Here is a 20,501-nt window from a genome sequence, read left to right as displayed (position 1 = left end):
CTGGGACATTTTAACAGCAGCTGAGAAACTGGGAAAACAGAAGATTAATTTGTCAAACTGGGACAGTCAGAGTATGCCATATATACCCAAGACTTTTCCAGTTGAGGCAGCATGGCCTAGTGGTTTGAATGCTGGATTATGACTCTATGCACCAGGATTCGATCCCCAACTTGGCCATGAAACCCACTGGATGACCTTGGCAAGTCACACACTGTCAGCCTCAGGGCAAGACAATGGCAAACCACCTCTGGACAAATTGTGCCATAAAATCCCCGTGATAGGTTCATCTTAGGGTCTCCATAAGTCAGAAATGACTTGAAGGCACACAATACAAATTTTGCACTAATTTTTAAACAACAAGACAGAAACCCATGAAGGACTAGACTCAAGTCCTCACTCTTCAGCCAGAACTACTCCAAGAGCAGCTCAGGTGTAGTCAGTAAAACAAGATAACCCTTCCCCTTAGGCTTGCATCTAAAAGGCATAACACAAAAAGTCAAGACACAAAAGTAGAAGGAAATGGTGGTCACAGGGTCAGGCTAGGAACAAAATCTGAGGCCTAAAAAGCCTGACCATTTCCAGTGAAATTTGGTTCTCAAATATCAGAGATAGTCGTTACAATTATGCTAAATACTGTGCAGAGATGAGAATGTGCTGTTCAGGATGACAAGACTGACAGATCTTGTAACACCTTTGACAATAACTGAAGTAAAGAAGTTGGCAGCATGAGTTCAGTCTACTTCCTCAGATGCATTTAGTGGCGTGGAAACCAGAGACAGACACATATATGCCACAGGTATGTGAGAATGTCAATTCAAATTCAAATTCAAAATTTGAACTGACATTCTGTGCCTGAACAGTTAGCTCCGGAACCTTCTTGGAGAGACTAGAGGCAGCCCCTTCCACTCTCCAACTGCCTTCATCAGTCGGTTTCCTGCCTAAACCCTCAGTTCCTTTTGCCTGCCGCAGGAGCAGCATCTAGGAACTCTGCAGAGACTCATTTTCCTGTCAGACTTTACAAAAAACTCAATTTGACAGGATCAATCTGCCTTTTGGTGGTAATTTTTGAACATCGTTGTTCATATTTTAAAACAAATGCTATGATTTTCTAGATAATCATATACTTAAATGTGAATTTAAATTCTGAGGTAAAGTTGTTTAACAACAACTTGCCCTGCGATTTCTTAGAGAATCGCTTACTTAAATGTGGATTTAAATTCTGAACTGAAGCTGTTTTAACAGCAGCCTGTACTGCAGTTTCTTAGAGTATCACATACTTAAATGTGAATTTAAACTCTGAGGTGAAGTTGTTTAACCGCAGCCTCGCCTTTCCCTTCTGAGGGAATTGGTCTGTTTGGCAGAACTTTCCCCGCCTTTTCTCTTGAGGAAAAGTTTTCAAACAATGCCCGCCTTACTGGCGCACTTGGCAAAGCCCCATAATTCCTGAGCAAAACTTTTAAAATGGCACTCGCTTCACTGGCACAATTTCCACCTCTTATCTCTGAGAGAGACTTATAGAATGGCCACTGGCCTCCCTTCCTCGCCATGGCTAGAGACGCTCTTTTGCTGCGGACAAACTGTCTCAGGGCCATTCACCTGGCTTTTGTCTCTTCATTCTCCCGAAGAGAAGTTGTTACTGGCTGCCTTGACTTCAGTCCTTGCTGGTCCCTGGCTCCCCAGGATCAAACCAATTGGATGTCATCATCATTGGTCCCTGAGTCTCCGGAGTTAAACCATTTGGCTGGCAGCCCAACATGGATCCTCATCGGTCCCTGACTCCCTGGGGTCATACCGGTTGGCTTGCAGCCTGATGTCGACCCTCATCAGTCCCTGACTCTCCGGTGCCAAACCGATTGGATGGGTGCCCAAGTGAGATCCCTTATATTCTACGCCACTCACCTATTTGGTGGCTTTGGCATAATCTCCATTACCAACAACCTGTGCTATTTAGGTCAGGGCTTTTCCCTGCCCTTAGTTTACACCTGCCATTTATTATGGACAATCAAAGTTTACCTACAGCAACATATGGTTAGCTGGCAAGCCTGTTTTTCTACCAATGGGCATGTTTCACCTGCATTGGTGACTGTTCTACTACGTCTCAGTATTTCTACATGACTCTGTAGAGTCGTCATGTCAGCAGGACTGTTTGTCCCCATGTTTGCATGCCCTTGGGATTGGTTTCCCACCTGGTGATTCTGTTGGGCGTGTGGCACTCCCACCTCCACTGACCTAAGGAGGACAGGTTGCTGACCTGTAACAGTATTTTTTCGAGTGGTCATCTGCAAATTCACACAAATCCCGCCCATCCTCCCCACACAGTCGTGCCCTGCCTCTCCTTTGGTCCTGGGCTGCTGCTACTCGGCGTCCATGGAACTGAGGGTTTAGGCAGGAAACCGACTGATAAAGGCAGTTGGAGAGTGGAAGGGGCTACTGCCAAAACACCTCTAGTCTCTCCAAGAAGGTTCCGAAGCTAACTGTGCAGGCACAGAATAATAACCCATTTGTGTGATTTGCAGATGACCACTTGAAGAAATACCGTTACAGGTAAGCAACCTGTCCTTCTCCTATCTGATTTTGTAACTCCTTTGCCTTGATGAAGAAGCCAGTGAAACGTCAAAAGCTTGCAACCTATATTTTGTGCACCTACGTTTTCTTGAGAGGGAGCATGGCATAGTAGTGTTGAGCATCGGACTATGACTCTGGAGACCAGGGTGTGAATCCCAGCTCAGCCATGGAAACCCATTGGGTAACCTTGGACCAGTCACACTCTCTCAGCCTCAGAGGATGGCAATGGCAAACCTCCTCTGAAGAAACCTGCCAAGAAAACCCCATGACAGCTTCACCTTAAAGCTGCCATACATCAAAAATGACTTGGAGGCACACAACAAGAACGATAATAATAACTTCATGATTTCTTTCCCTGATGTAGAAGCCAGTGGAGCTTCCAAAGCCTGCATCATGTATCTTGTGCACCTAAGTTTTCTTTTTTTCCTTTACCCTCCCTGCACCTCCTTCCTTTTGTGCTGGGTCTCTTTTTAAGTCTCTAAATCTGAGGGCAAGAAAAGGAGGACTATTTCATTGATTAAAGTACAGTATCATCCAAAATCCACCAAACAGTGATACCTTTATTGGAACAACCAAAATGTACATTATATAAGTGGCAAGCTTTCCATTGGCTTCTTCATACAGGAGATGAACCATGCAGCCTGATGAAGAAGCTGGTGGAGCGTCAAAAGCTTGCTACTTGTATAATGTGCATTTTGGCTGTCCCCATAAAGTTATCCCTGTTTGGTGGATTTTGGATGATGCTGTACTTGGTTAGATGTGGCCAACACATCTACCCCTGGATATAATGATCTCTTGATTGTTTTGGATGGATCCATAAGCCACTCTGAAAGTCTTTAAAGCAGGCCATGAAAACAAAGAATAAAATCTTGGAAGATGTTTCTTTTCTTCAATATCCGCCCCCCCCCCATGAAACTAACTGCTTAGGTCTTACAAAGCTTCTGCACTTGGACCTAAAAATCTCATGTTATCACTCTATATAAATGTGATCAGCTGGGCAAAGGGTGAGCTTCGGGTCCAGGCATTGGTGAGTTAAAGCAGCCAAGTTTCTGGCTCCTAGAAAGGCAAAGACTTGGGGGGAGGGAAAAGGGGGATTTTCCAACCTCTTCCTGCAATGCTGGGGTGGGGTTTTTTTGGTTGTTGGGGAGGAAGAAGAAGGAGGAAAGGGTTATTTTTTCCTGTCTGCAGAAAGAAAGAGAGAAGTGAGTCTAGAGAAGGATGAGGAGGAGGAAAGCAGCCTTCTTTGCACAAAGGGGAAAAATGGAGATCAGAGGAAAGAAGGAAGGAGACAGATGGTAAAATACTGGCTGGAGGGACTATAACTTCCAGTGTGTTGGAGGGACTATAACTCAAAATGCTTAGCACAGCATCATTCCAAAAATTCACAAAACAGGGATGCCTTTATTGGGCCAACCAAATAAAATCAAATCAAAATATCCCTGTTTTGTGGGTTTTTGGAATGATGCTGTACTTTGCTACATGGCCAACATGGTTGGTTAACCCTGGATAGGTTTTTCCAAATGCTTATTTATTTATGATACCATTTGAAACCTGCTTCTTGCATAATCACATAACATCACAGTGCTTTCAGAGCAGCATGCATGCAAATGGTTTCTTAAAAAATGAAGCAATCCCATCTGTGTGGCAAGGGGGGGGGTAACTCAACATGCTTATTTATTTATTATACAGTACAATTTTTAAGCCCACTTCTTGCAGAATAAAATAAAGTAAGAGTGCTTTTATGAGTGATTTTTTTTAAAAAAATAAAGCAGTCCTAGCTCTGTGTGTCTTTGAAGAAAGGAATATAAAATTCAAAATGTTTATTTATTTATCACAATTTTAAGCCTGCTTCTTGCAAAAATGAATAATTAAACACACTTTCAGAGCAGCTCAGATACAAGTGATTTACAAAGAAAAGAAAAAGAAGAGGTCCCATCTGTGCATGAGAGGGAATATAACTCAAAATGCATTGGCTATGCTGGCAAAGCCTGCTGGGAGTTGCCATCCCAACAATAATGTGAAGTCACTTCCAGAATAAAGTCTTGAAAACTCTGAGAAAGACTTTCCTCTGAATCGCTTGTTGGGTGCGAACTGCAAAATATTTACTGCGGTGCCTCTGTTTTCTTGGCAGGATTTGTTCAGAGGAGATTTGCCGTTGCCTTCCCCTGAGGCTGAGAGAGTGTGACTTGTCCAAGGACACCCAGCGGGTTTCATGGCTGAGCTGGTATTCACAAATTTTGGCCAAGGTGAGGGATAACCCCACAGGTTTGCGGGGATGGCTAGTTTTCAAGCTCCTAATCTTCAAGAAAAACATTTTGCATCTCGTTAAAACAGCTCCCCTTCCTCCTTCCATATTACTTTTTTATTTATTGTATTTATACCTAGTTCTTTACAAAATATTATAATAAATATTATCAACATTGTTGTTGTGCAATGTTGAAACTAGTGCATGCACTGGTAACCTCACGACTCGATTTCTGCAATGCACTCTACATAGGGATACCCTTGTACCTAGTCCGGAAACTGCAGTACAAAACATGGCAGCCAGGCTGATCACTGGTAAAACTAGAAGTGATCATATTACACCTATTCTGAAATCTCTTCACTGGCTGCCTATTGGTTTCCGGGTGCAGTACAAGGTTTTGGTGATCACCTTTAAAGCCATACATGGCTTGGGTCCAACCTTTATAAGGGGTCACCTGCTTCTATACAGTCTGCCCTGCATCCTCAGGTACTCTGGGAGGAATTTATTGCAACCCATAAAAACCAGACTAACGGCAACCTCCCAGAGGATGTTCTCCACTGCCACTCCCAGACTATGTAACACCTTGCCAGAGGAGATCCGTCAAATAACCAGCCTAGATAGCTTCAAAAAAGCTGTCAAGACAGATCTCTTCTGGCAGGCCTTCCCAGAATAGTTCATTCTAATTTCTGTACTCCCCCTACTTTATGTAACCACTGCCTCTACTAGAAAATTGCTGTGATTTTAACAGGTTGAATTTTTAAACTGTATTGTATTTAATCCTGTTTTAAAGGGGAGGGTCAATTTATTTATTGAGAGAATGTATTATTCCAATATATTCTAGTCATGTAACCCACCTTGATTGCTGCAGCAGAAAGGCAGGGTATAAGAATGAAGTTTATTTATTATTATTATTATTATTATTATTATTAATTTGTGTGCCTCCATGTCATTTTTGACTTATGGCGATGCTATCATAGGGCTTTCTTGGCAAGTTTATTCAGAGGGAGTTTGCAATTGCCATACTCTGAGGGTGAGAAAGTGTGACTCACTCTGAAGGCAGAGCAATCATAGGAGTTTATCACACTGGGGCTGATTTTGACATTAAAGAGATTTAATTTAATTTAAAGCATCCCGCAATGAAGAGGAAATGGCGAGTAATTGCGCGAATGCTTATCACACACAATTGCGCAAATAAAGTGATATCGGAAATGCATTGTCGCTGAAATCCTAAAAGTAAAAACATCCTCAGTAATGCTTCTTTGTGACCACTTTAATGGCAGATTTTGTGTGACATCGTGTGAAATTGTTATGTGTAATCACACAATTTTTTGGGGATATTCACGGGATAAACTCCCAATCTCTTTCATGTGATAAACTCCATAGGGTTTTGTTGGCAACTTTCTTCAGAAGGGGTTTGCCATTACCATCTTCTGAGGCTGAGAGAGTGTGACTTGCCCACGGTCACTCACAGTTTACTTGTCTGAGTTCAGATTCGAACCCTGGTCTCTCAAGTCCAAATTAGGGCTCTCTCTGTTGTTGTCATGTGCCTTCAAGTCGTTTCCAACTTTTGGCAACCCCAAGGCCATGTTACAATAAGTATAATAAAATTATCAATATTGTTGTTGCTCTAGTTGTGTGCCTCCAAGTCATTTTTGACTCATGGCAACCCTATTAGGGGGATTTCTTGGCAAGTTTCCTCAGAGGGGGATTTGCCATTGCCATTATCTGAGGCTGAGAGAGTGTGACCTGCCCATGACTTTACAGGGCAGTTTCATATATTTACTTTGGAATGTTTTCTCTTATCAGGCCAGGAGAATGAGATTGAGAAAGAAGAACAAGCTCGCTCAATGGAAGTCTCTGAGGAAGGAGAATGCCATCTGTTCAAGGGTGCAAGTGAAGGGGAAGTTTCCCAAAGGCCTGAGCAGACAAAACCTTCCAGAAGTCCACAAAGATTGGTGCAGAGGCGACAAGGAAGCCACTGGAAGAGGAGTACAGAAGAATCAATTCCATGTTGGGTAGGTGAATTTGCAGGCCAGGAGGAAGTCCATGAAAACCAGACACCAGAGACGTTGACTGAACAGAATAACAGCTCAAGTCTGGCTGTCCATAGCAGATCCCAGGCAGAGGGGAAAATATACCAGTGCTTATACTGTACGAAAGTATTCAATGCACACTTTAAACTTATTAGACACCACAGAATTCACACAGGAGAGAAGCCATATAAATGCTCAGATTGCAGCAAGAGTTTTGACCAGAAAGGAAATCTTACTGCTCACACAAGAATCCATACAGGAGAAAAACCATTTGCTTGTTCGGATTGTGGGAAAAGCTTCAGTCGCAAAGGAAGCCTTGTTTTGCATATGAGAATCCACACTGGAGAGAAACCATACAAATGCCCAGATTGTGGAAAAAGCTTCAACCAGTCAGGGTCCCTTAAGGAACATGAGAAGACCCACACAGGAGAAAGGCCGTATACCTGCTTAGACTGTGGGAGAAGCTTCAGAACAGTCTCAGAGCTCACGACACACCACCGGTTTCACACAGGAGAGAAGCCGTACAAATGCTCCGGCTGTGCGAAATCCTTCAGTACAAGCTCTAACCTCATTGCCCATCAGCGCACCCATACAGAGGAAAAACCATATAAATGTTCTGACTGTGGGAAAAGATTCAACCAAGCCGGAAATCTTAAGGAACACGAGAGAAGCCATACTGGAGAGAAGCCTTATAAATGCCCAGATTGTGGGAAAAGTTTTAGGCAGATTTCTTACTTTATTAAACACCGTCAAACACACCTTGCTGATGAGGGGATGCATGTGGAAGAAAAGCCATAGAAATGCACTGATTGTGGGAAAAGTTTCAGTGAGAAAGCAAGCTTTGGCAGACATCAGAGGATCCACACTGCCGAGAAACCATTTAAATGCTCAGACTGTGGCAAAAGGAGAAGAACCATATAAATGTTTAGAGTGTGGTAAAAGTTTTGACAGGCCATCGCAACTTAAGGCACATGAGAGGACCCACAATGGAGAGAAACCGTACCTGTGCTCTGAGTGTGGAAAAGGCTTCATCTACAACCATCACCTTGTGAGACACTGGAGAAATCACACTGGAGAGAAACACTATAAATGTCCAGAGTATGGAAAGGGATTCAGTCTCAAATCAATGCTTACTAAGCATCAAGGAAGCCACATTGATGGGAAGTCATAGAGGTGCTTCAGGTAGCCTTTAAGCCTAATGAACATATGAATCTCCACTAAATCCTGAGTGTGAGATCTGATGAGTATCAGATGGAGAAGATTTGGCCTGTGTGTCAGTATCCCACTCGTGCCAAAACACCTGGACCAAATGGAAATTTGGACACTTTAAATTTTCTTAATAAGAAACTAATTCAGAGGCATACTCATGTTAGTATAGAATACCAGTCTGAAAAGGGCTCTTGTAGCACCTTTGAGTCTTTACAGTGCAAAGGAAGTTGTTGTACAGTGGACCCTCCACATTCACTGGGGTTAGGGGCAAAGATCCCCCATTAAAGTAGAAAAACCTCAGATAAAAAACCCACTTTTTTAAAAACCAGTGAGAACACCTCTCTAATAATCTCTAGGTCCACTAGGGAAATTCCGTGGTTAAGATCTGCCAGAAGTTGACCATGAAATTGCCCTGAAGGACCTACAAATGCCTAGAGAAGTGTTCTCTCTAGGAATCTCTGGGTCCTCCTGCGTGCCTTTTGGCAGAGGTTGGCAATAAAGTTATGCTGGAAGACCTAGAGATTCCTAGAGAGAATATATTAATCAAACCCATCAATAATCAAATCCACAAAGGTCAAAGCCACAAATGTAGAGGGCCAACTGTCTAAGCTTTCACAGACTTCGCTCTATTTCCTTAGATGCATGGAGTGAACCAGTGCCCAGGAAGGACCTTTATAATTAGACTGTATGAATAGCCAGGGAAATGCAAAACTTTGTGGATATGGTGAAGAGGTGACAAATTCAGTTTTAACTATGATTGAGGCACAGAAGCAGGAGGGAAGATGTTGCCTAAGGCCAGGGTGGATGGATGCCCATATGAACAGTGGAGGGAGTTTTGGGATGTGGTGTGCGCAGGCTGGGAACCAGAAGGAGATACTGTATGTTAAATTGTCTAAGAGCATCCAGTGCTATAATTTGTGTGGTGTGCCAGGAAGCCATTGTCTTTGTTCAACCTATTGTTGATGGATTAACAAGACATTTATACAGGTCCTTCCTGGGTATCAGTTCACTCCATGCATTTATGATAGTAGACTGAGTCTATGAAACCTCATGTTACAACTTCTTTTGCATAGTTAGTCTCAAATGTGCTACGTGATCCCTTTGCATACATAGTAAGATAGACAAGGGAGATAAGCATGGGATACGATTCACACTGTTTGAGGTACTGTTTCTTTGGTTTCAGCTATTTAAGCTGTGAGTGCTGTTCAGTACAGGGTAAAGTAGCATAATCCACACGAGGGGTGTATTAGTAGGCTCAGCTTGCAGATGTTTGAATGCTCTTAGGGGGAAAAATTCCTGGAAGTAGTGGGGAATACATGCAAGATAGTCCACAGAAAACTGAATATGCTCAGTTGCTACATGAAAGGGAGAATGGAACGGAATGGAACCTTGACGCTAGGTAGCAGAACTCTGTACTGCAACGTTTTGTCACAGGCCCCACTTTATTTGGGGGGCAGAATGGGGAAGGATTGGCTCTTTGAGTAGTCTTTATTAATGTGGTCAGTGTTGGTGGGTTAATGAATTTGATCTTAGTCCAAACTTTTTTTTTTTAACTTTTGTACACTCAAGGAAATTTAATGGGATGAAATGACACACATCCATCCAGTTCAACTGCATTTTCTTAAACGTATCCAGGAGAAAGCTGCATTTTTGATTTATACTTGTGGCAAATGAACCTTGCTTGTTCCACAGATGTCACAATGCTCACTTTCCTCTCCGTTCCTGTATTGGCAGAACCTGTTAGGACATATCCATATGCTGTTCAGAGCTGGACGAGGTAGAGGGATTCTCGGATCTCCCCTCTGGCGAAGCATGCTTTCTAGGACAGCAATGTGCTTTTTTAGCACTTCCACCTGTTGGGTGTGCTGAAGATTTTCCTGGGCTTGCACTGTTTTTAATTGGATGTTTTCTTCTCTTAAAAGGTAGTTTTTCCACAGTAGGGATGAAACCTTGCGGTTTTCTCGCATCCATTTTCTAAACCAGCGGTTTGCTTCTGTTTCATCACCACCATCTAATAAAAAATGAAAAATAACCAAAACTAGGGGAAAGTGGTCCTTTTGGCTCTTTTTGCCAGCTCTTGCAAAGGTCAGACTGTGGAGACCTTTGGATAGGGTTGCCATAAGCCAGCTGCTGGCGGGACATTCCTGCTTTTTCACAAACTTTGAAATTTATTCAGGGTGTAAGAACAATTTTGTGAGTAGCATAGAACACATTGAATCACTTCTTTAAAGTTCTTCTAACATGGCAGCCACAACTATTGAGTTTGAGTGTCGTGTTTTCATAAAACCATGATCCCCTATTGTGTGTTAAATAAATTAGAATACTGTTCTAAAGTATGTTCTGTATTTGATAATAATTGTTATGACATATAGTTCCCAACCCTTGGAGTATATTGATACAAAGATGTTCTCATTGGTTGATTCTCCTAGGTGGAATTCCCTGCATAGGGTTTTGTGGTTCATTTCAATTGCATGGTTTGTTTTAATGGTTTGGCTTGATTTATTTTTTTATCACAGTTGGCCCTCTGTATCCTCAATTTCACATCCATAGATTCAACCATCCATGGCTTGAAAATATTTTTAAAATACTATTCCAGAAAGCAAACCTTGATTTTGCCAATTTTATATAAGGGACACCATTTTACTTTGGCATTGTATATAACGGGACTCAGTATCCATGGAGCACCTTTGAACCAAACCCCATGGATATCATGTGTGTAATGTGTTGAGGCCCTCTGGATTAACAGTGGGAAAACAAGAAATAAGGGTTTTGGGGTCAAATGTTTGACTAAAATTTCTAAACTTATACAATATTTTTACATGCTAAACACCTATATAGTGTTACTGTTGTTATTTTTACATCTTTAACACTATGAGTGTTTGGCATGTGAAATTACGGTATATACTCATGTATAAGTCTAGAAATTTTAGTCCAAAATTTGACCCAAAAACCCTGACTTGACTTATCCACAAGTTAATTTAATTACTGTACTTTAACTCTTATTTTAAAAAGGAATCATTCTCTGGTGAAAGACAAGAGTGTAATCTGTCCTGGAATCACAAATCCCCACCTCATCCATCCTGTCTTTAAGGTGAGCAGTTATCACTGCTGAAATTTTGTAAGGTCTTTGGCACTGTTTTCCTTTGCTTCGTGCTTTAGATCCTTTGTTACTTGCCCCTAGGTTTTACCCTTTACTTCTGCAGGGGTCATATCAAAATCCATAATTTTGGTCCCAACATCTGCCCTTGGCTTATACATGAGGTCGACTTATACTTGCGTATATACAGTACTTTCTGGTAGAGTACAGGTCGCATCATGAGATGCAAACAGGGAGTGAAAATTTATAAAAGAATGTGAAAAATGTCAGCCTCAGACTAAGCCCTCATACTTTAGGGTTGCAATAAGTTGGAAACAACTTGATGGCACACAGCAACAACAGATAGAGCCCTAATCTTACTTCACACCAAAGAATCCCACGGAAAGGGAGTGAAATATCCACATCCATGATTCTGTTTGCTTGGGTCATCCTAGTCCATGTCCCAAGGCAACAGTTTAGCATCTAATAAGGTTTCCCACCCCACTGAGCTATTATTAAAGATGCTCTTGAGAGATGTCATGTAAAATAAAACAAAAAAAATTATGTTTATTTCACTCAGCAGTGGGACAGAGCAGACAATAAGGACCTTTCTTTTGGCCTTAAACTGAGAAAAGGTGGAAATGGTGGATTCACAGTATGTCTTCACTATTTTATTTTTAAAAACATACATTCTTCACCTGCTTGTTTTATTTTTCCACAGCTTTTCAACTTGGTATTCTGAGCTTTGCCTGAACAAGTTTAGGCATATGACTTGGGGCTTGCAGAGCTGTGGAATAAACAAGGCAAACATATAGGCTTGATAACAACTGAAGCAAACAAGATTTTATTGACTATGTCTATTTTTTTAAAAAATCTTAGTCTCTGTTGTGCTATCCTTCAGTGTTGTCCAGTGGAAGGAAGATACCAGAGGAATCTACAAAGCGAGAGAATGGTGCACTGGCTGTGGTTTTGTCCTTCATGCATTTCCATTTTTTGTACCATCTGTAGCAGAAGAAAGAGCATGAATATTTTTGTAAATCAAGCATACCAGGAATATAGGCGGCTGTCGTATACTGGGTCAGACTATTGGTCTAACACTGATTGGCAGTGGCTCTCATTAGTTCCCAAACATTGGTTCTCCAGATGTTTTGGGCTTCAGCTCCAAGAATTCCTGGGCTGGCTGCGGCTTCTGGGAGTTGAAGTCCAAAACATCTGGAAGACCAATGTTTGGGAAGTAGGCTTTCTTTCTTTCTTTTTTTAAATATAATTTTTATTAAGTTTTTCATAATTCAAAAAGAACAAAACATTTCCTGAATACATAATCATGCTTTCATATATAAAGATTGTACATTCCAGGATACAAAACAATAACACAAATAAAGGTAAATTAAACTTCCTAGCTTTATTTCCTCCCTTTTTATTTTCCTGACATTGTATATGATTTCATGCCAAAATGGACATACACTCACAAATTGATGTATTACTCCCATTTTTTTAGCCATTCATATGGTGTATTCGTAGTATCTTCTCCAACCCTATTTAAGAAAAGGTAATTTAAATAACCCTACTTAAGATGAATGATCGAAGTTTGAGCCGGTCGTGCCTTACTATATTATTTACACAACTATATAACTGTAAGGAATTTTTCCATCTTTAATTATTAGTTATAAAAGGGCTTCGGCCAGCCTGTCCTCCAATTTCCACCTTTTTTTAAGGTAAGATACCACTTTATTCCATTCCAGCTGTATTTTTTCATTTCCCCCCCCTTTTAAACTATTAGAAATTAAGTCCAGTTGTATAATAGTGTTTAATTTAAGAAGCCATTCTTCTATTTGTAATGCCTTTGTGTCCTTCCAATGACTTGCTATGATCAATCTAGCAGTGGTTATCAAATATAGTATTACCTTCCAGTATCTGCGTTCATCCTCATTGGCCTGTTACAGACAGCCAAAATAAAGCTGCTTCGAGTCACAGTGGAGGTATGGTATTTCAATGATGCATGCGTCCTAAGAGTCCAGAAGCCACACCAAAGCCATGCTCCAGCCCTAAGGACTGGAGCGTGGCTTTGGTGTGGCTTCTGGACTCTTAGGACGCTTGCATCATTGAAATACCATACCTCCACTGTGACTCGAAGCAGCTTTATTTTAGCTGTCTGTAACAGGCCAAAGAAGGTCATATTCAACAAATAAAGTTCTGGCCTTTTTTTATAACTGATATTAAAGATTTGTTGAATTATGTTATGAACCTCTTCCCCAAAAGATTTAATTTTTATACAACCCCACCACATATGCATCATTGTCCCCTTTGTCTCCTGACATTTCCAGCACTTGTCAGATTTTAGCTTACCCATTTTTTTTTAGTCTTGCCGGGGTATAATACCACCTGTTGCTGATCTTAATAAAGTTTTCTTTATAACTTATACATTGGGTAAAGGAGTTTGTATGAGACCAGGCCCTTTCCCATGCTTCCAATGGTATTTCTTTCCCCATATCTTTCGCCCAGTCAACCATTGCTTCATTGGCCCTTGTTCAAAGTCCCTTTCTCTCAGCAAGGTATAATATTTAGAGATCTTCTTTTCATTATTCTCCATAAGTAATTTGTCCATTTCCGATAATTTGATATCTACACCCGATGATTTCATATCCTGAATAAATCTATTCTTAACTTGATAATAAGTGTACCAGTTTATAATGAAACCTTCTGCAATCAATTTTTCTCTGGGCTTTAAGGTTAAGCCCGTACTGACATTGTTTTCAAGTATATCGCTGTATCTAACCCATTTGTTTTGCATATCCCATCTATTTGCGAAAGCTTCCTGCGTTGAAACCCACCCTGGGATTTTGGGATAGAATTTATCTTTGACAATTTTCCAAGTTTTAAATAACCCCCTCCTTATTGGGTTATTAAAGAAATCTTTATGCACTGCGCTTTTGTTATACTTAGGATACTTAGGAATAAATATTTCTGACAATAATATGAACTTATTTAATAATAATTATAAAACTCTTTGGAAGGATGTTAAGCGAAAATTGAACAACTGGAAACATCTGCACTTGTCTTTATTGGGTAAAATCAATGCGGTCAAAATGTCTATACTTCCGAAACTGCTATTTCTATTTATGAATCTCCCCATCGATATCAATAATACAATAATAGAACAATGGAATAGAGATATGCGAAGCTTTATATGGGAAGGCGGCAAGCCCAGAATTAAATGGAATTATTTAAAGGAAAAAAAGCAAAATGGGGGCTGTGCGCTACCTGATATTAAAACTTATAGGTTAGCCTGCAACTTATCTTGGCTGGAAGACTGGGTGAGATTAAAGGACAACGATATCTTAAATTATGAAGGAGCAGTCTTGCGGTACGGATAGCACGGTTATTTATGGAAGTAGGCTTTCAGACACAATTCTCTTCCAACCCTACCTGGAGATCACTGGTGGTTTCCCATCCAAATACTAACAGACCTAGATTTCAAAATGAAACAATGCAGAGCTGTTCAGGATGGTGAGGTGTTGATGCTCATTGCTATTCCATCCTATGGAATCCTTGGGATTTGCAGTTTAAGGAGGGGATTTAGAATATTTGGCCATTGAGCTCAATTGCCTCTTCAATCAAACTACAAATCCCAGGATTCAAAAAGGAAGAGCTACATCAGTTCAAGCAGAATCATAGTGCTATGAATAGGGAGTGTGAATGGGCCCCAAGCCTGTTGTGCTACGCTTCTAACTCAGACATGAGTAAATGTGTTCAGGATGGTGCCGTGTTTATAAGTAGCACACTGGGGAAAAATTGTGTCTTAAATCTTGCAGAAATCCTGCAGAAAAAATCCTGGAGAGCTGCTGGTGGTCAATGCAGACTTGATTTTTCTTGAGATCATATAAATCTTTTGTTTTTTGCTAAAGCTTTATTATATTGAGCTTGATGACCCAATAGCTGGACTCTTTATGAAGCAGCTTTCTGTGCTCTTATCCAGGTGCCAACTGCAAAGAGGGATTTTGCCCTGTGTGAGGCAGAATGAGGAATACGTCTTCTAAAATGACACCTGCCACTCAATATTCTTGTGTCAAAAACTGTGTGCAATTTGAGGGCACTTTTAAAATCAAATTGATGGTTTTTTAACAATCACACTGGCTAAACCTTGCATGTTTCTGAACTTTGCCACCAAGGTAACTCCAAGGAAAGAGAAATGGCTGGGGGAAGTCAGGATTTGAAGAAAAAAGGCAGTAGGAGCAAGAAGAAATTGACTCTCATACTCTACCTGCACTGCAGGGGGCACTGTATTCTTTCACGGCAAATTCATCTGGAAGTACAAGGGAGAAAAAAGGGAAGATGGTCACAGTTGACTCTTCAGTGTTGCCCTACGTTTTGCTACGTTGGCCTACAGCCAACCTATATACTGCGGCCAAGACCTTACAATGAGTGGGCAATTATATGGCTGCCAGTGGCCAATTTCTCCCTAGATTCCTGCAGAGGCAGCCCCCCTACCCTCCAACTGTCTTGATTTGGCAAGGGCAGTCCTGTTCAATGTCCTGTTGTACCACTTTGTCAGTTGCTTTCAAAATGTCCTGGTGTTTCCCTCCTTAAAGTTTATAGTGAAATGGTACAGGTTGAGTCACCCTTATTTGGAATTCTGAAATCTGATATACTCCAAAATCCAAAGCTTTTTACATGATAGTGACATCTTTGCTTTCTGATGCTTTCATGTACACAAACTTTGTTTCATGCCCAAAATTATTTAAAATACGGTATAAAATTAACTTCAAAGTATATATGAAAAATAAATGTGTTTAGACTTGGGTCTTATCTCCAAGATATCTCATGATGTGCATTTATGCAAATACAGGTATTAATTCCAAAATCCAAAACACTTCTGGTCCCAAACATTTTGTATAAGGGAGAACTACATTCAGCCCCTAGGCTGCACTATGCTTACCCTTGTCCCACATCAGGTGACACAGAGTACTGTCTTATGGATTTAAGAGATTATTGTTCATTAGTGAACTACACCACTGTACAACTAAGGGCCTTATTGCAGGGGAGACTATTGTAAATGCATGGCTTTTTTTCTTCTGGAAAAATCAGTTTGGTGAAAGCCACACATTTATAACTGGCTTCCTCTGGAGAGAGAGCCAAAGTAGTATGACGTTGTGTGTACTGTCTTTGTAGGTTTCTTTTCTCATCTCCTGACTCATGAAAACTGGAGACCCAGGACCATTCCCTGAGATCTGGCAAACCTAGTTCAACCTGGTTGTTTTAACCACCACCCTGGAAACAACAACCACAGCAGTGCCAAACTCTCACCTGTTTCATAGTAATCGTAAACTTTCACCAAGGCTGGCTTCAGGCCTTGGACAGGCACATCCTGCTCCACTGTGAAGGTGTAACTCTGGGTTGTGTTGGTCACCTGTGGAAAAGCAATTGATACCCCTTAAGATCTAATTCCGCAAATGCAGGGCCTCACACGCCACACAAAATGTGGCATGAGAAGAGGACCAGCTGTGTGATAGAGGCAGTGTGGGCAGCTGCTGAGGGTCCAGAGAAGGTGTGCTCCATATCCATCCCACCTCACCCCAGATGTCAGCAAGTTGCCCCTGTCTCCTAGTTCAAAACCAGATGTACAGATCTGGGCAGCACAATTCAGGAGAGATACTGAAAAGCTGGTGTGTGTCGAGAGGTGGATGACCAAAATAGTGAAAGCCTAGAAACCATGCCCTAGGAGGAATGGCTTAGGGAGCTGAGTAGGTTTAGCCTGGAGAACAGGAGGTTAAGAGGTGAAATGATAGCCCTGTTTAAGTATTTGAAGGGGTGTCACACTGAGCATGGAACAAACTCTTTCTGCTGCTCTTAGAAACTAGGATATGGAGCAATGGATTCCAACTACAGGAAAACAGATTCCATCTCAACATTAGGAGGAACTTCCTGAGGGTAAGAGCAGTTTGATAGTAGAATATGCTGCCTTGGAGAGTGGTGGAATCGTGTTCTTTGGAGGTTTTCAAATACAGGCTGGATAGCCATCTTCTTTGGTCATATGTTCCAGCATGGCAGAATGAGGTTGTGCTGGATGGCCCTTGGGGTCTCTTCCAACTCTAGGATTCTAGGATTCTATGAAGTAACCAGAGGGTCTTCTCCAAGTTTGTTTACAAGCCATTTGGGGCCAAAACCAAGTGGAGGGGGACTTAAAATGGCCAGTTATAGCTCATGGAAGGTTCTTGGGGCAGGCTTGGCTTGAATTTCTCCCCTTGTGCAGAGGTGGATCTGGAAGATTGAAGAGTCTGGGCATAGTGGAATCCATAGTGGACTACCATCTTTGCTGGTAAAGCTTTAGTCTGGAAGGAACTAGGTCCACAGCAAGGAAATCGAACAAACATTTTCCCCAATAATATTATAGAGTGGGAAGAAGTCCAGTCTCCTGTTCAATGCTGGAACTCCATCTACAGCATCCCCTGTAGATAGCTATCCATCCTCTTTTTAAAGACATCCAAAAGAGAGACCCCCTCTCTGTAGGCAACTGGACTCACTGACAAACTACCCTTACTGTCAAGAAGTTCCTTCTAATGGTCAATCAAAATCTATTCTCCTGTAACCTAAAGCCACTAGACCTGATCCTACCCTTTGGGGCAGCAGAGAACAAATCTGCACCTTCTCCTGTAGAATACAATCATACAAGCCCCAGCTAGTTCAACTTTCCACCATATTTTCCCTCCAAACCTCTTATTGTCCTTCTTGGCCTTCTTTGAACCTGTTCCAACATGTCTATACCTTCTTAAATTAAGGCAACCAGAACTGAAATGAATATTCCAGATGAGGTCTATCTAGCACAGAATATATTGGGACTATTACTTTCTTTGACTTGGAAACTATGACGAGGTACACACCACCCAAAAAGGGTGGTCTGCCCGCGCCTTGTTTTGCTGTGTGAGGAAGCTGCAGCGGACAAACTGCGCGGCTCCCTTGCGCAGCAAAAAGAACCCGCAAAAAGCGGGTTCTTTTTGACGCCATAAGCTGCCGTAGTGCGCCAATGGCGCACTCGCAATGTCATTATAGGGGTGCAATGTGCAGATGCTAAGCGTCCATTGCATCAAAATGGCGATACCCATCTGTACAGGGCACCGCCATTTTGACACCCTTGTCACGTGCTAGGGTTGAGGCATGTGTGGCCGGTGCGCCCTTGGCCAACCCCTAGCACGTGACGAGGGCGCCCTATAGGCCCGTCTGGACTGGTCCTATGGTTCCATTAATGCAAGCTAAAATAGTACAGTTGTCCCGGATTTGATTACTCGCATATACTTAGCTGTCTGTGTGCTTAGTCCTCCCCCTCCATCCCTCCCAGGCTTTTCCTCTGTGAGTGACAGAAAAGCAGAGATGGAGAGAATAGCAGGAAGGGTGTGCACACACAGCTAGAGACTCGGGAATAATAGAGTTCCCCGAAGACCCCAGCATGCCCTCCTTCCTTCATCTCTAAGGGGTTGTTCCCACTTAAGATTTGAAACGATTTAAAATACAACGTTTTTAATAAAATCGATTCAAAATAACCCTGGTCTTATCCCGCGTTCCGAATCGCTTTGTTCATCGTTCCCATCTGGTTATTTAAATCGAAGTTTTTACCTGCAAGCGTTCCTACTTGGCATGAAATCGGTGTTTAAATAAAGCGATTCTTCTCCTCCATACCTTATTTGGAGCTGTCAATCAATAGTATGTCAGAATGACGTAACGTTAATCCGGAATATTTGGAAGCGATTTATCTTTTGGCATCGTTTCCATTTCATTGACTGTTTGTGAATTTAGCGAATTTAGGAAACCCAAGCTCTTTCCAGAGGAACTATGGGATAGGTTTTGGAGGGCAGCATCCTGTCTCCCAAGACAGCCAGGGAGAATCCCTTCAGAGAGCACAGAGATCAATGGGAGAGGCTTCTGGCAAAGCGAAGCTCTTTCCAGAGGAACTATGGGAGAATCCCTTCAGAGAGCCCAGAGATCAATGAAGGAGGCTGCTGGAAAAGCAGGGAGGGAGCACTCTTCCCAAAGATTCTCTTTCCAGGGTTGGAGGAGAAGGCAGATTCCATTTGAGAAAGGGAGAGAGAAAGGCTCTATCCCCCCCCCCCTTGATTAGAGCCCTTCCCTGCCTGGGCGAGATCAGATGTCTCCTCGCGAGGAGCCATCCCTTCCCTGCCTCTCCTCCGTTAGAAATGGGCTCTCCCCACACAGAGGGGAGGTTGCAATCCACCGGGGGAAGCCTTGAGCAGCCGGGACTTCAGGTGTTTAAAGCACTGAAGAGATTAAGCGCCTGTAAACCATTAAAATAAAAAATAAAAATAATCCTTATCTCTTATTGAAAGACCACAGCGGACAAAGGGGTGAGGGAAGCAAAAATGGCGACAGCCAGACGGATGGGGACAGAAAGGGCAACTCCCCCAAGGACAGCCCCATCGCACTCCGCTCCTCCCATTCATCTAACGCGATTTCAAAGGCTGTCGTTATAAATAAATAATAATAAATAAAATTTTTATTTATATGCCACCCTTCCTACAATCAGGGCAGCTTACAACAATTTAAAAAATATACATAAAATATACAAAATACACAGTTACATAATTAACATCAAGCAACAAGCAAAAAACCCCATAGCCCGACCTCTTGGCCACGGAAGAGGAGGGAGGCCCACAGGATATCTATTCGGGGAATGCCTGTTGGAATAGGAAGGTTTTAAGATCCTTCCTAAATTGGGCCAGGGTAGTAGACGAGCGGAGCTCTGTGGGCAGCGCATTCCAAAGGGCTGGGGCAGCTATGGAGAACGTCCTCCGAGTAGTGGAGGCCAACCTAGCCCCAGGCACCTTCAGTAGCTGCTGCCCAGACGTTCTGAGCGTGCGAGGCGGAATGTACGGGGAGAGGCGGTCCTTTAGGTATCCTGGGCCCAAGCCATTTAGGGCTTTATAGGTAATTACCAACACCTTATACTGAGCTCGGAAGCGAATGGGCAGCCAATGGAGATCTTTTAAAACCGGTGTTATATGGCTGGTCCTGGAAGCACCAGTGACCAGCCGGGCTGCCATGTTCTGCACCATTTGCAGCTTCCGAGTTTGGTATAAGGGTTGCCCCATGTAGAGTACGTTGCAGAAATCCAATCTCGAAGTTACCAGAGCATGTACAACCGTTTCTAGGTCCCTCTGGGCCAGGTATGGACGCAGCTGGCGAATCAGCCGAAGCTGATGACAGGTGCTCTTGACCGTCGCATTCACCTGAGCAGTCAGGTGAAGCGACGAGTCAAGAAGCACCCCCAGACTGCGGACGGAGTCCTTCACAGGGAGCGTGACCCCGTTCAGGACAGGTGGAACCACCGCCATTCCTGGACCAGGAGAACCTATCACGAGTACCT

The 20,501-nt window shown here is 42.4% G+C and overlaps 1 protein-coding gene and 1 pseudogene across 2 annotated transcripts in view; one reads left to right on the top strand and one right to left on the bottom strand.

The window, feature by feature from the left end:
- Positions 1–1,545: 1,545 nt before the first annotated feature.
- Positions 1,546–10,854, top strand: LOC149320719 (uncharacterized; annotated as a pseudogene). The gene is made up of 3 exons (XR_016279435.1): positions 1,546–1,869; positions 4,697–4,811; positions 6,617–10,854. The product of XR_016279435.1 is annotated as an uncharacterized LOC149320719 (transcript).
- Positions 10,855–11,672: 818 nt separating this feature from the next.
- The window catches only part of LOC149320718 (alpha-2-macroglobulin-like), an 83,335-nt gene continuing 74,506 nt past the window's right edge, over positions 11,673–20,501 (bottom strand). The window contains exons 34-36 of the mRNA XM_089502632.1: positions 16,433–16,535; positions 15,390–15,431; positions 11,673–12,130 (exon numbers count right to left, since the gene is read on the bottom strand). Coding sequence (XP_089358758.1) covers positions 12,105–12,130; positions 15,390–15,431; positions 16,433–16,535 — 171 coding nt within the window. The 3' untranslated portion in view covers positions 11,673–12,104. The remainder of the gene's footprint in view (positions 12,131–15,389; positions 15,432–16,432; positions 16,536–20,501) is intronic.

This window comes from Sceloporus occidentalis, unplaced genomic scaffold (assembly GCF_023333645.1).
Source record: "Sceloporus occidentalis isolate IW3139 unplaced genomic scaffold, rSceOcc1.0.p SCAF_1, whole genome shotgun sequence".
In the NCBI taxonomy this organism is placed as follows: Eukaryota; Metazoa; Chordata; class Lepidosauria; order Squamata; family Phrynosomatidae; genus Sceloporus; species Sceloporus occidentalis.
Note: the sequence above shows the minus strand (reverse complement) of the source record. Positions and strands in the feature narration are given on the sequence as shown.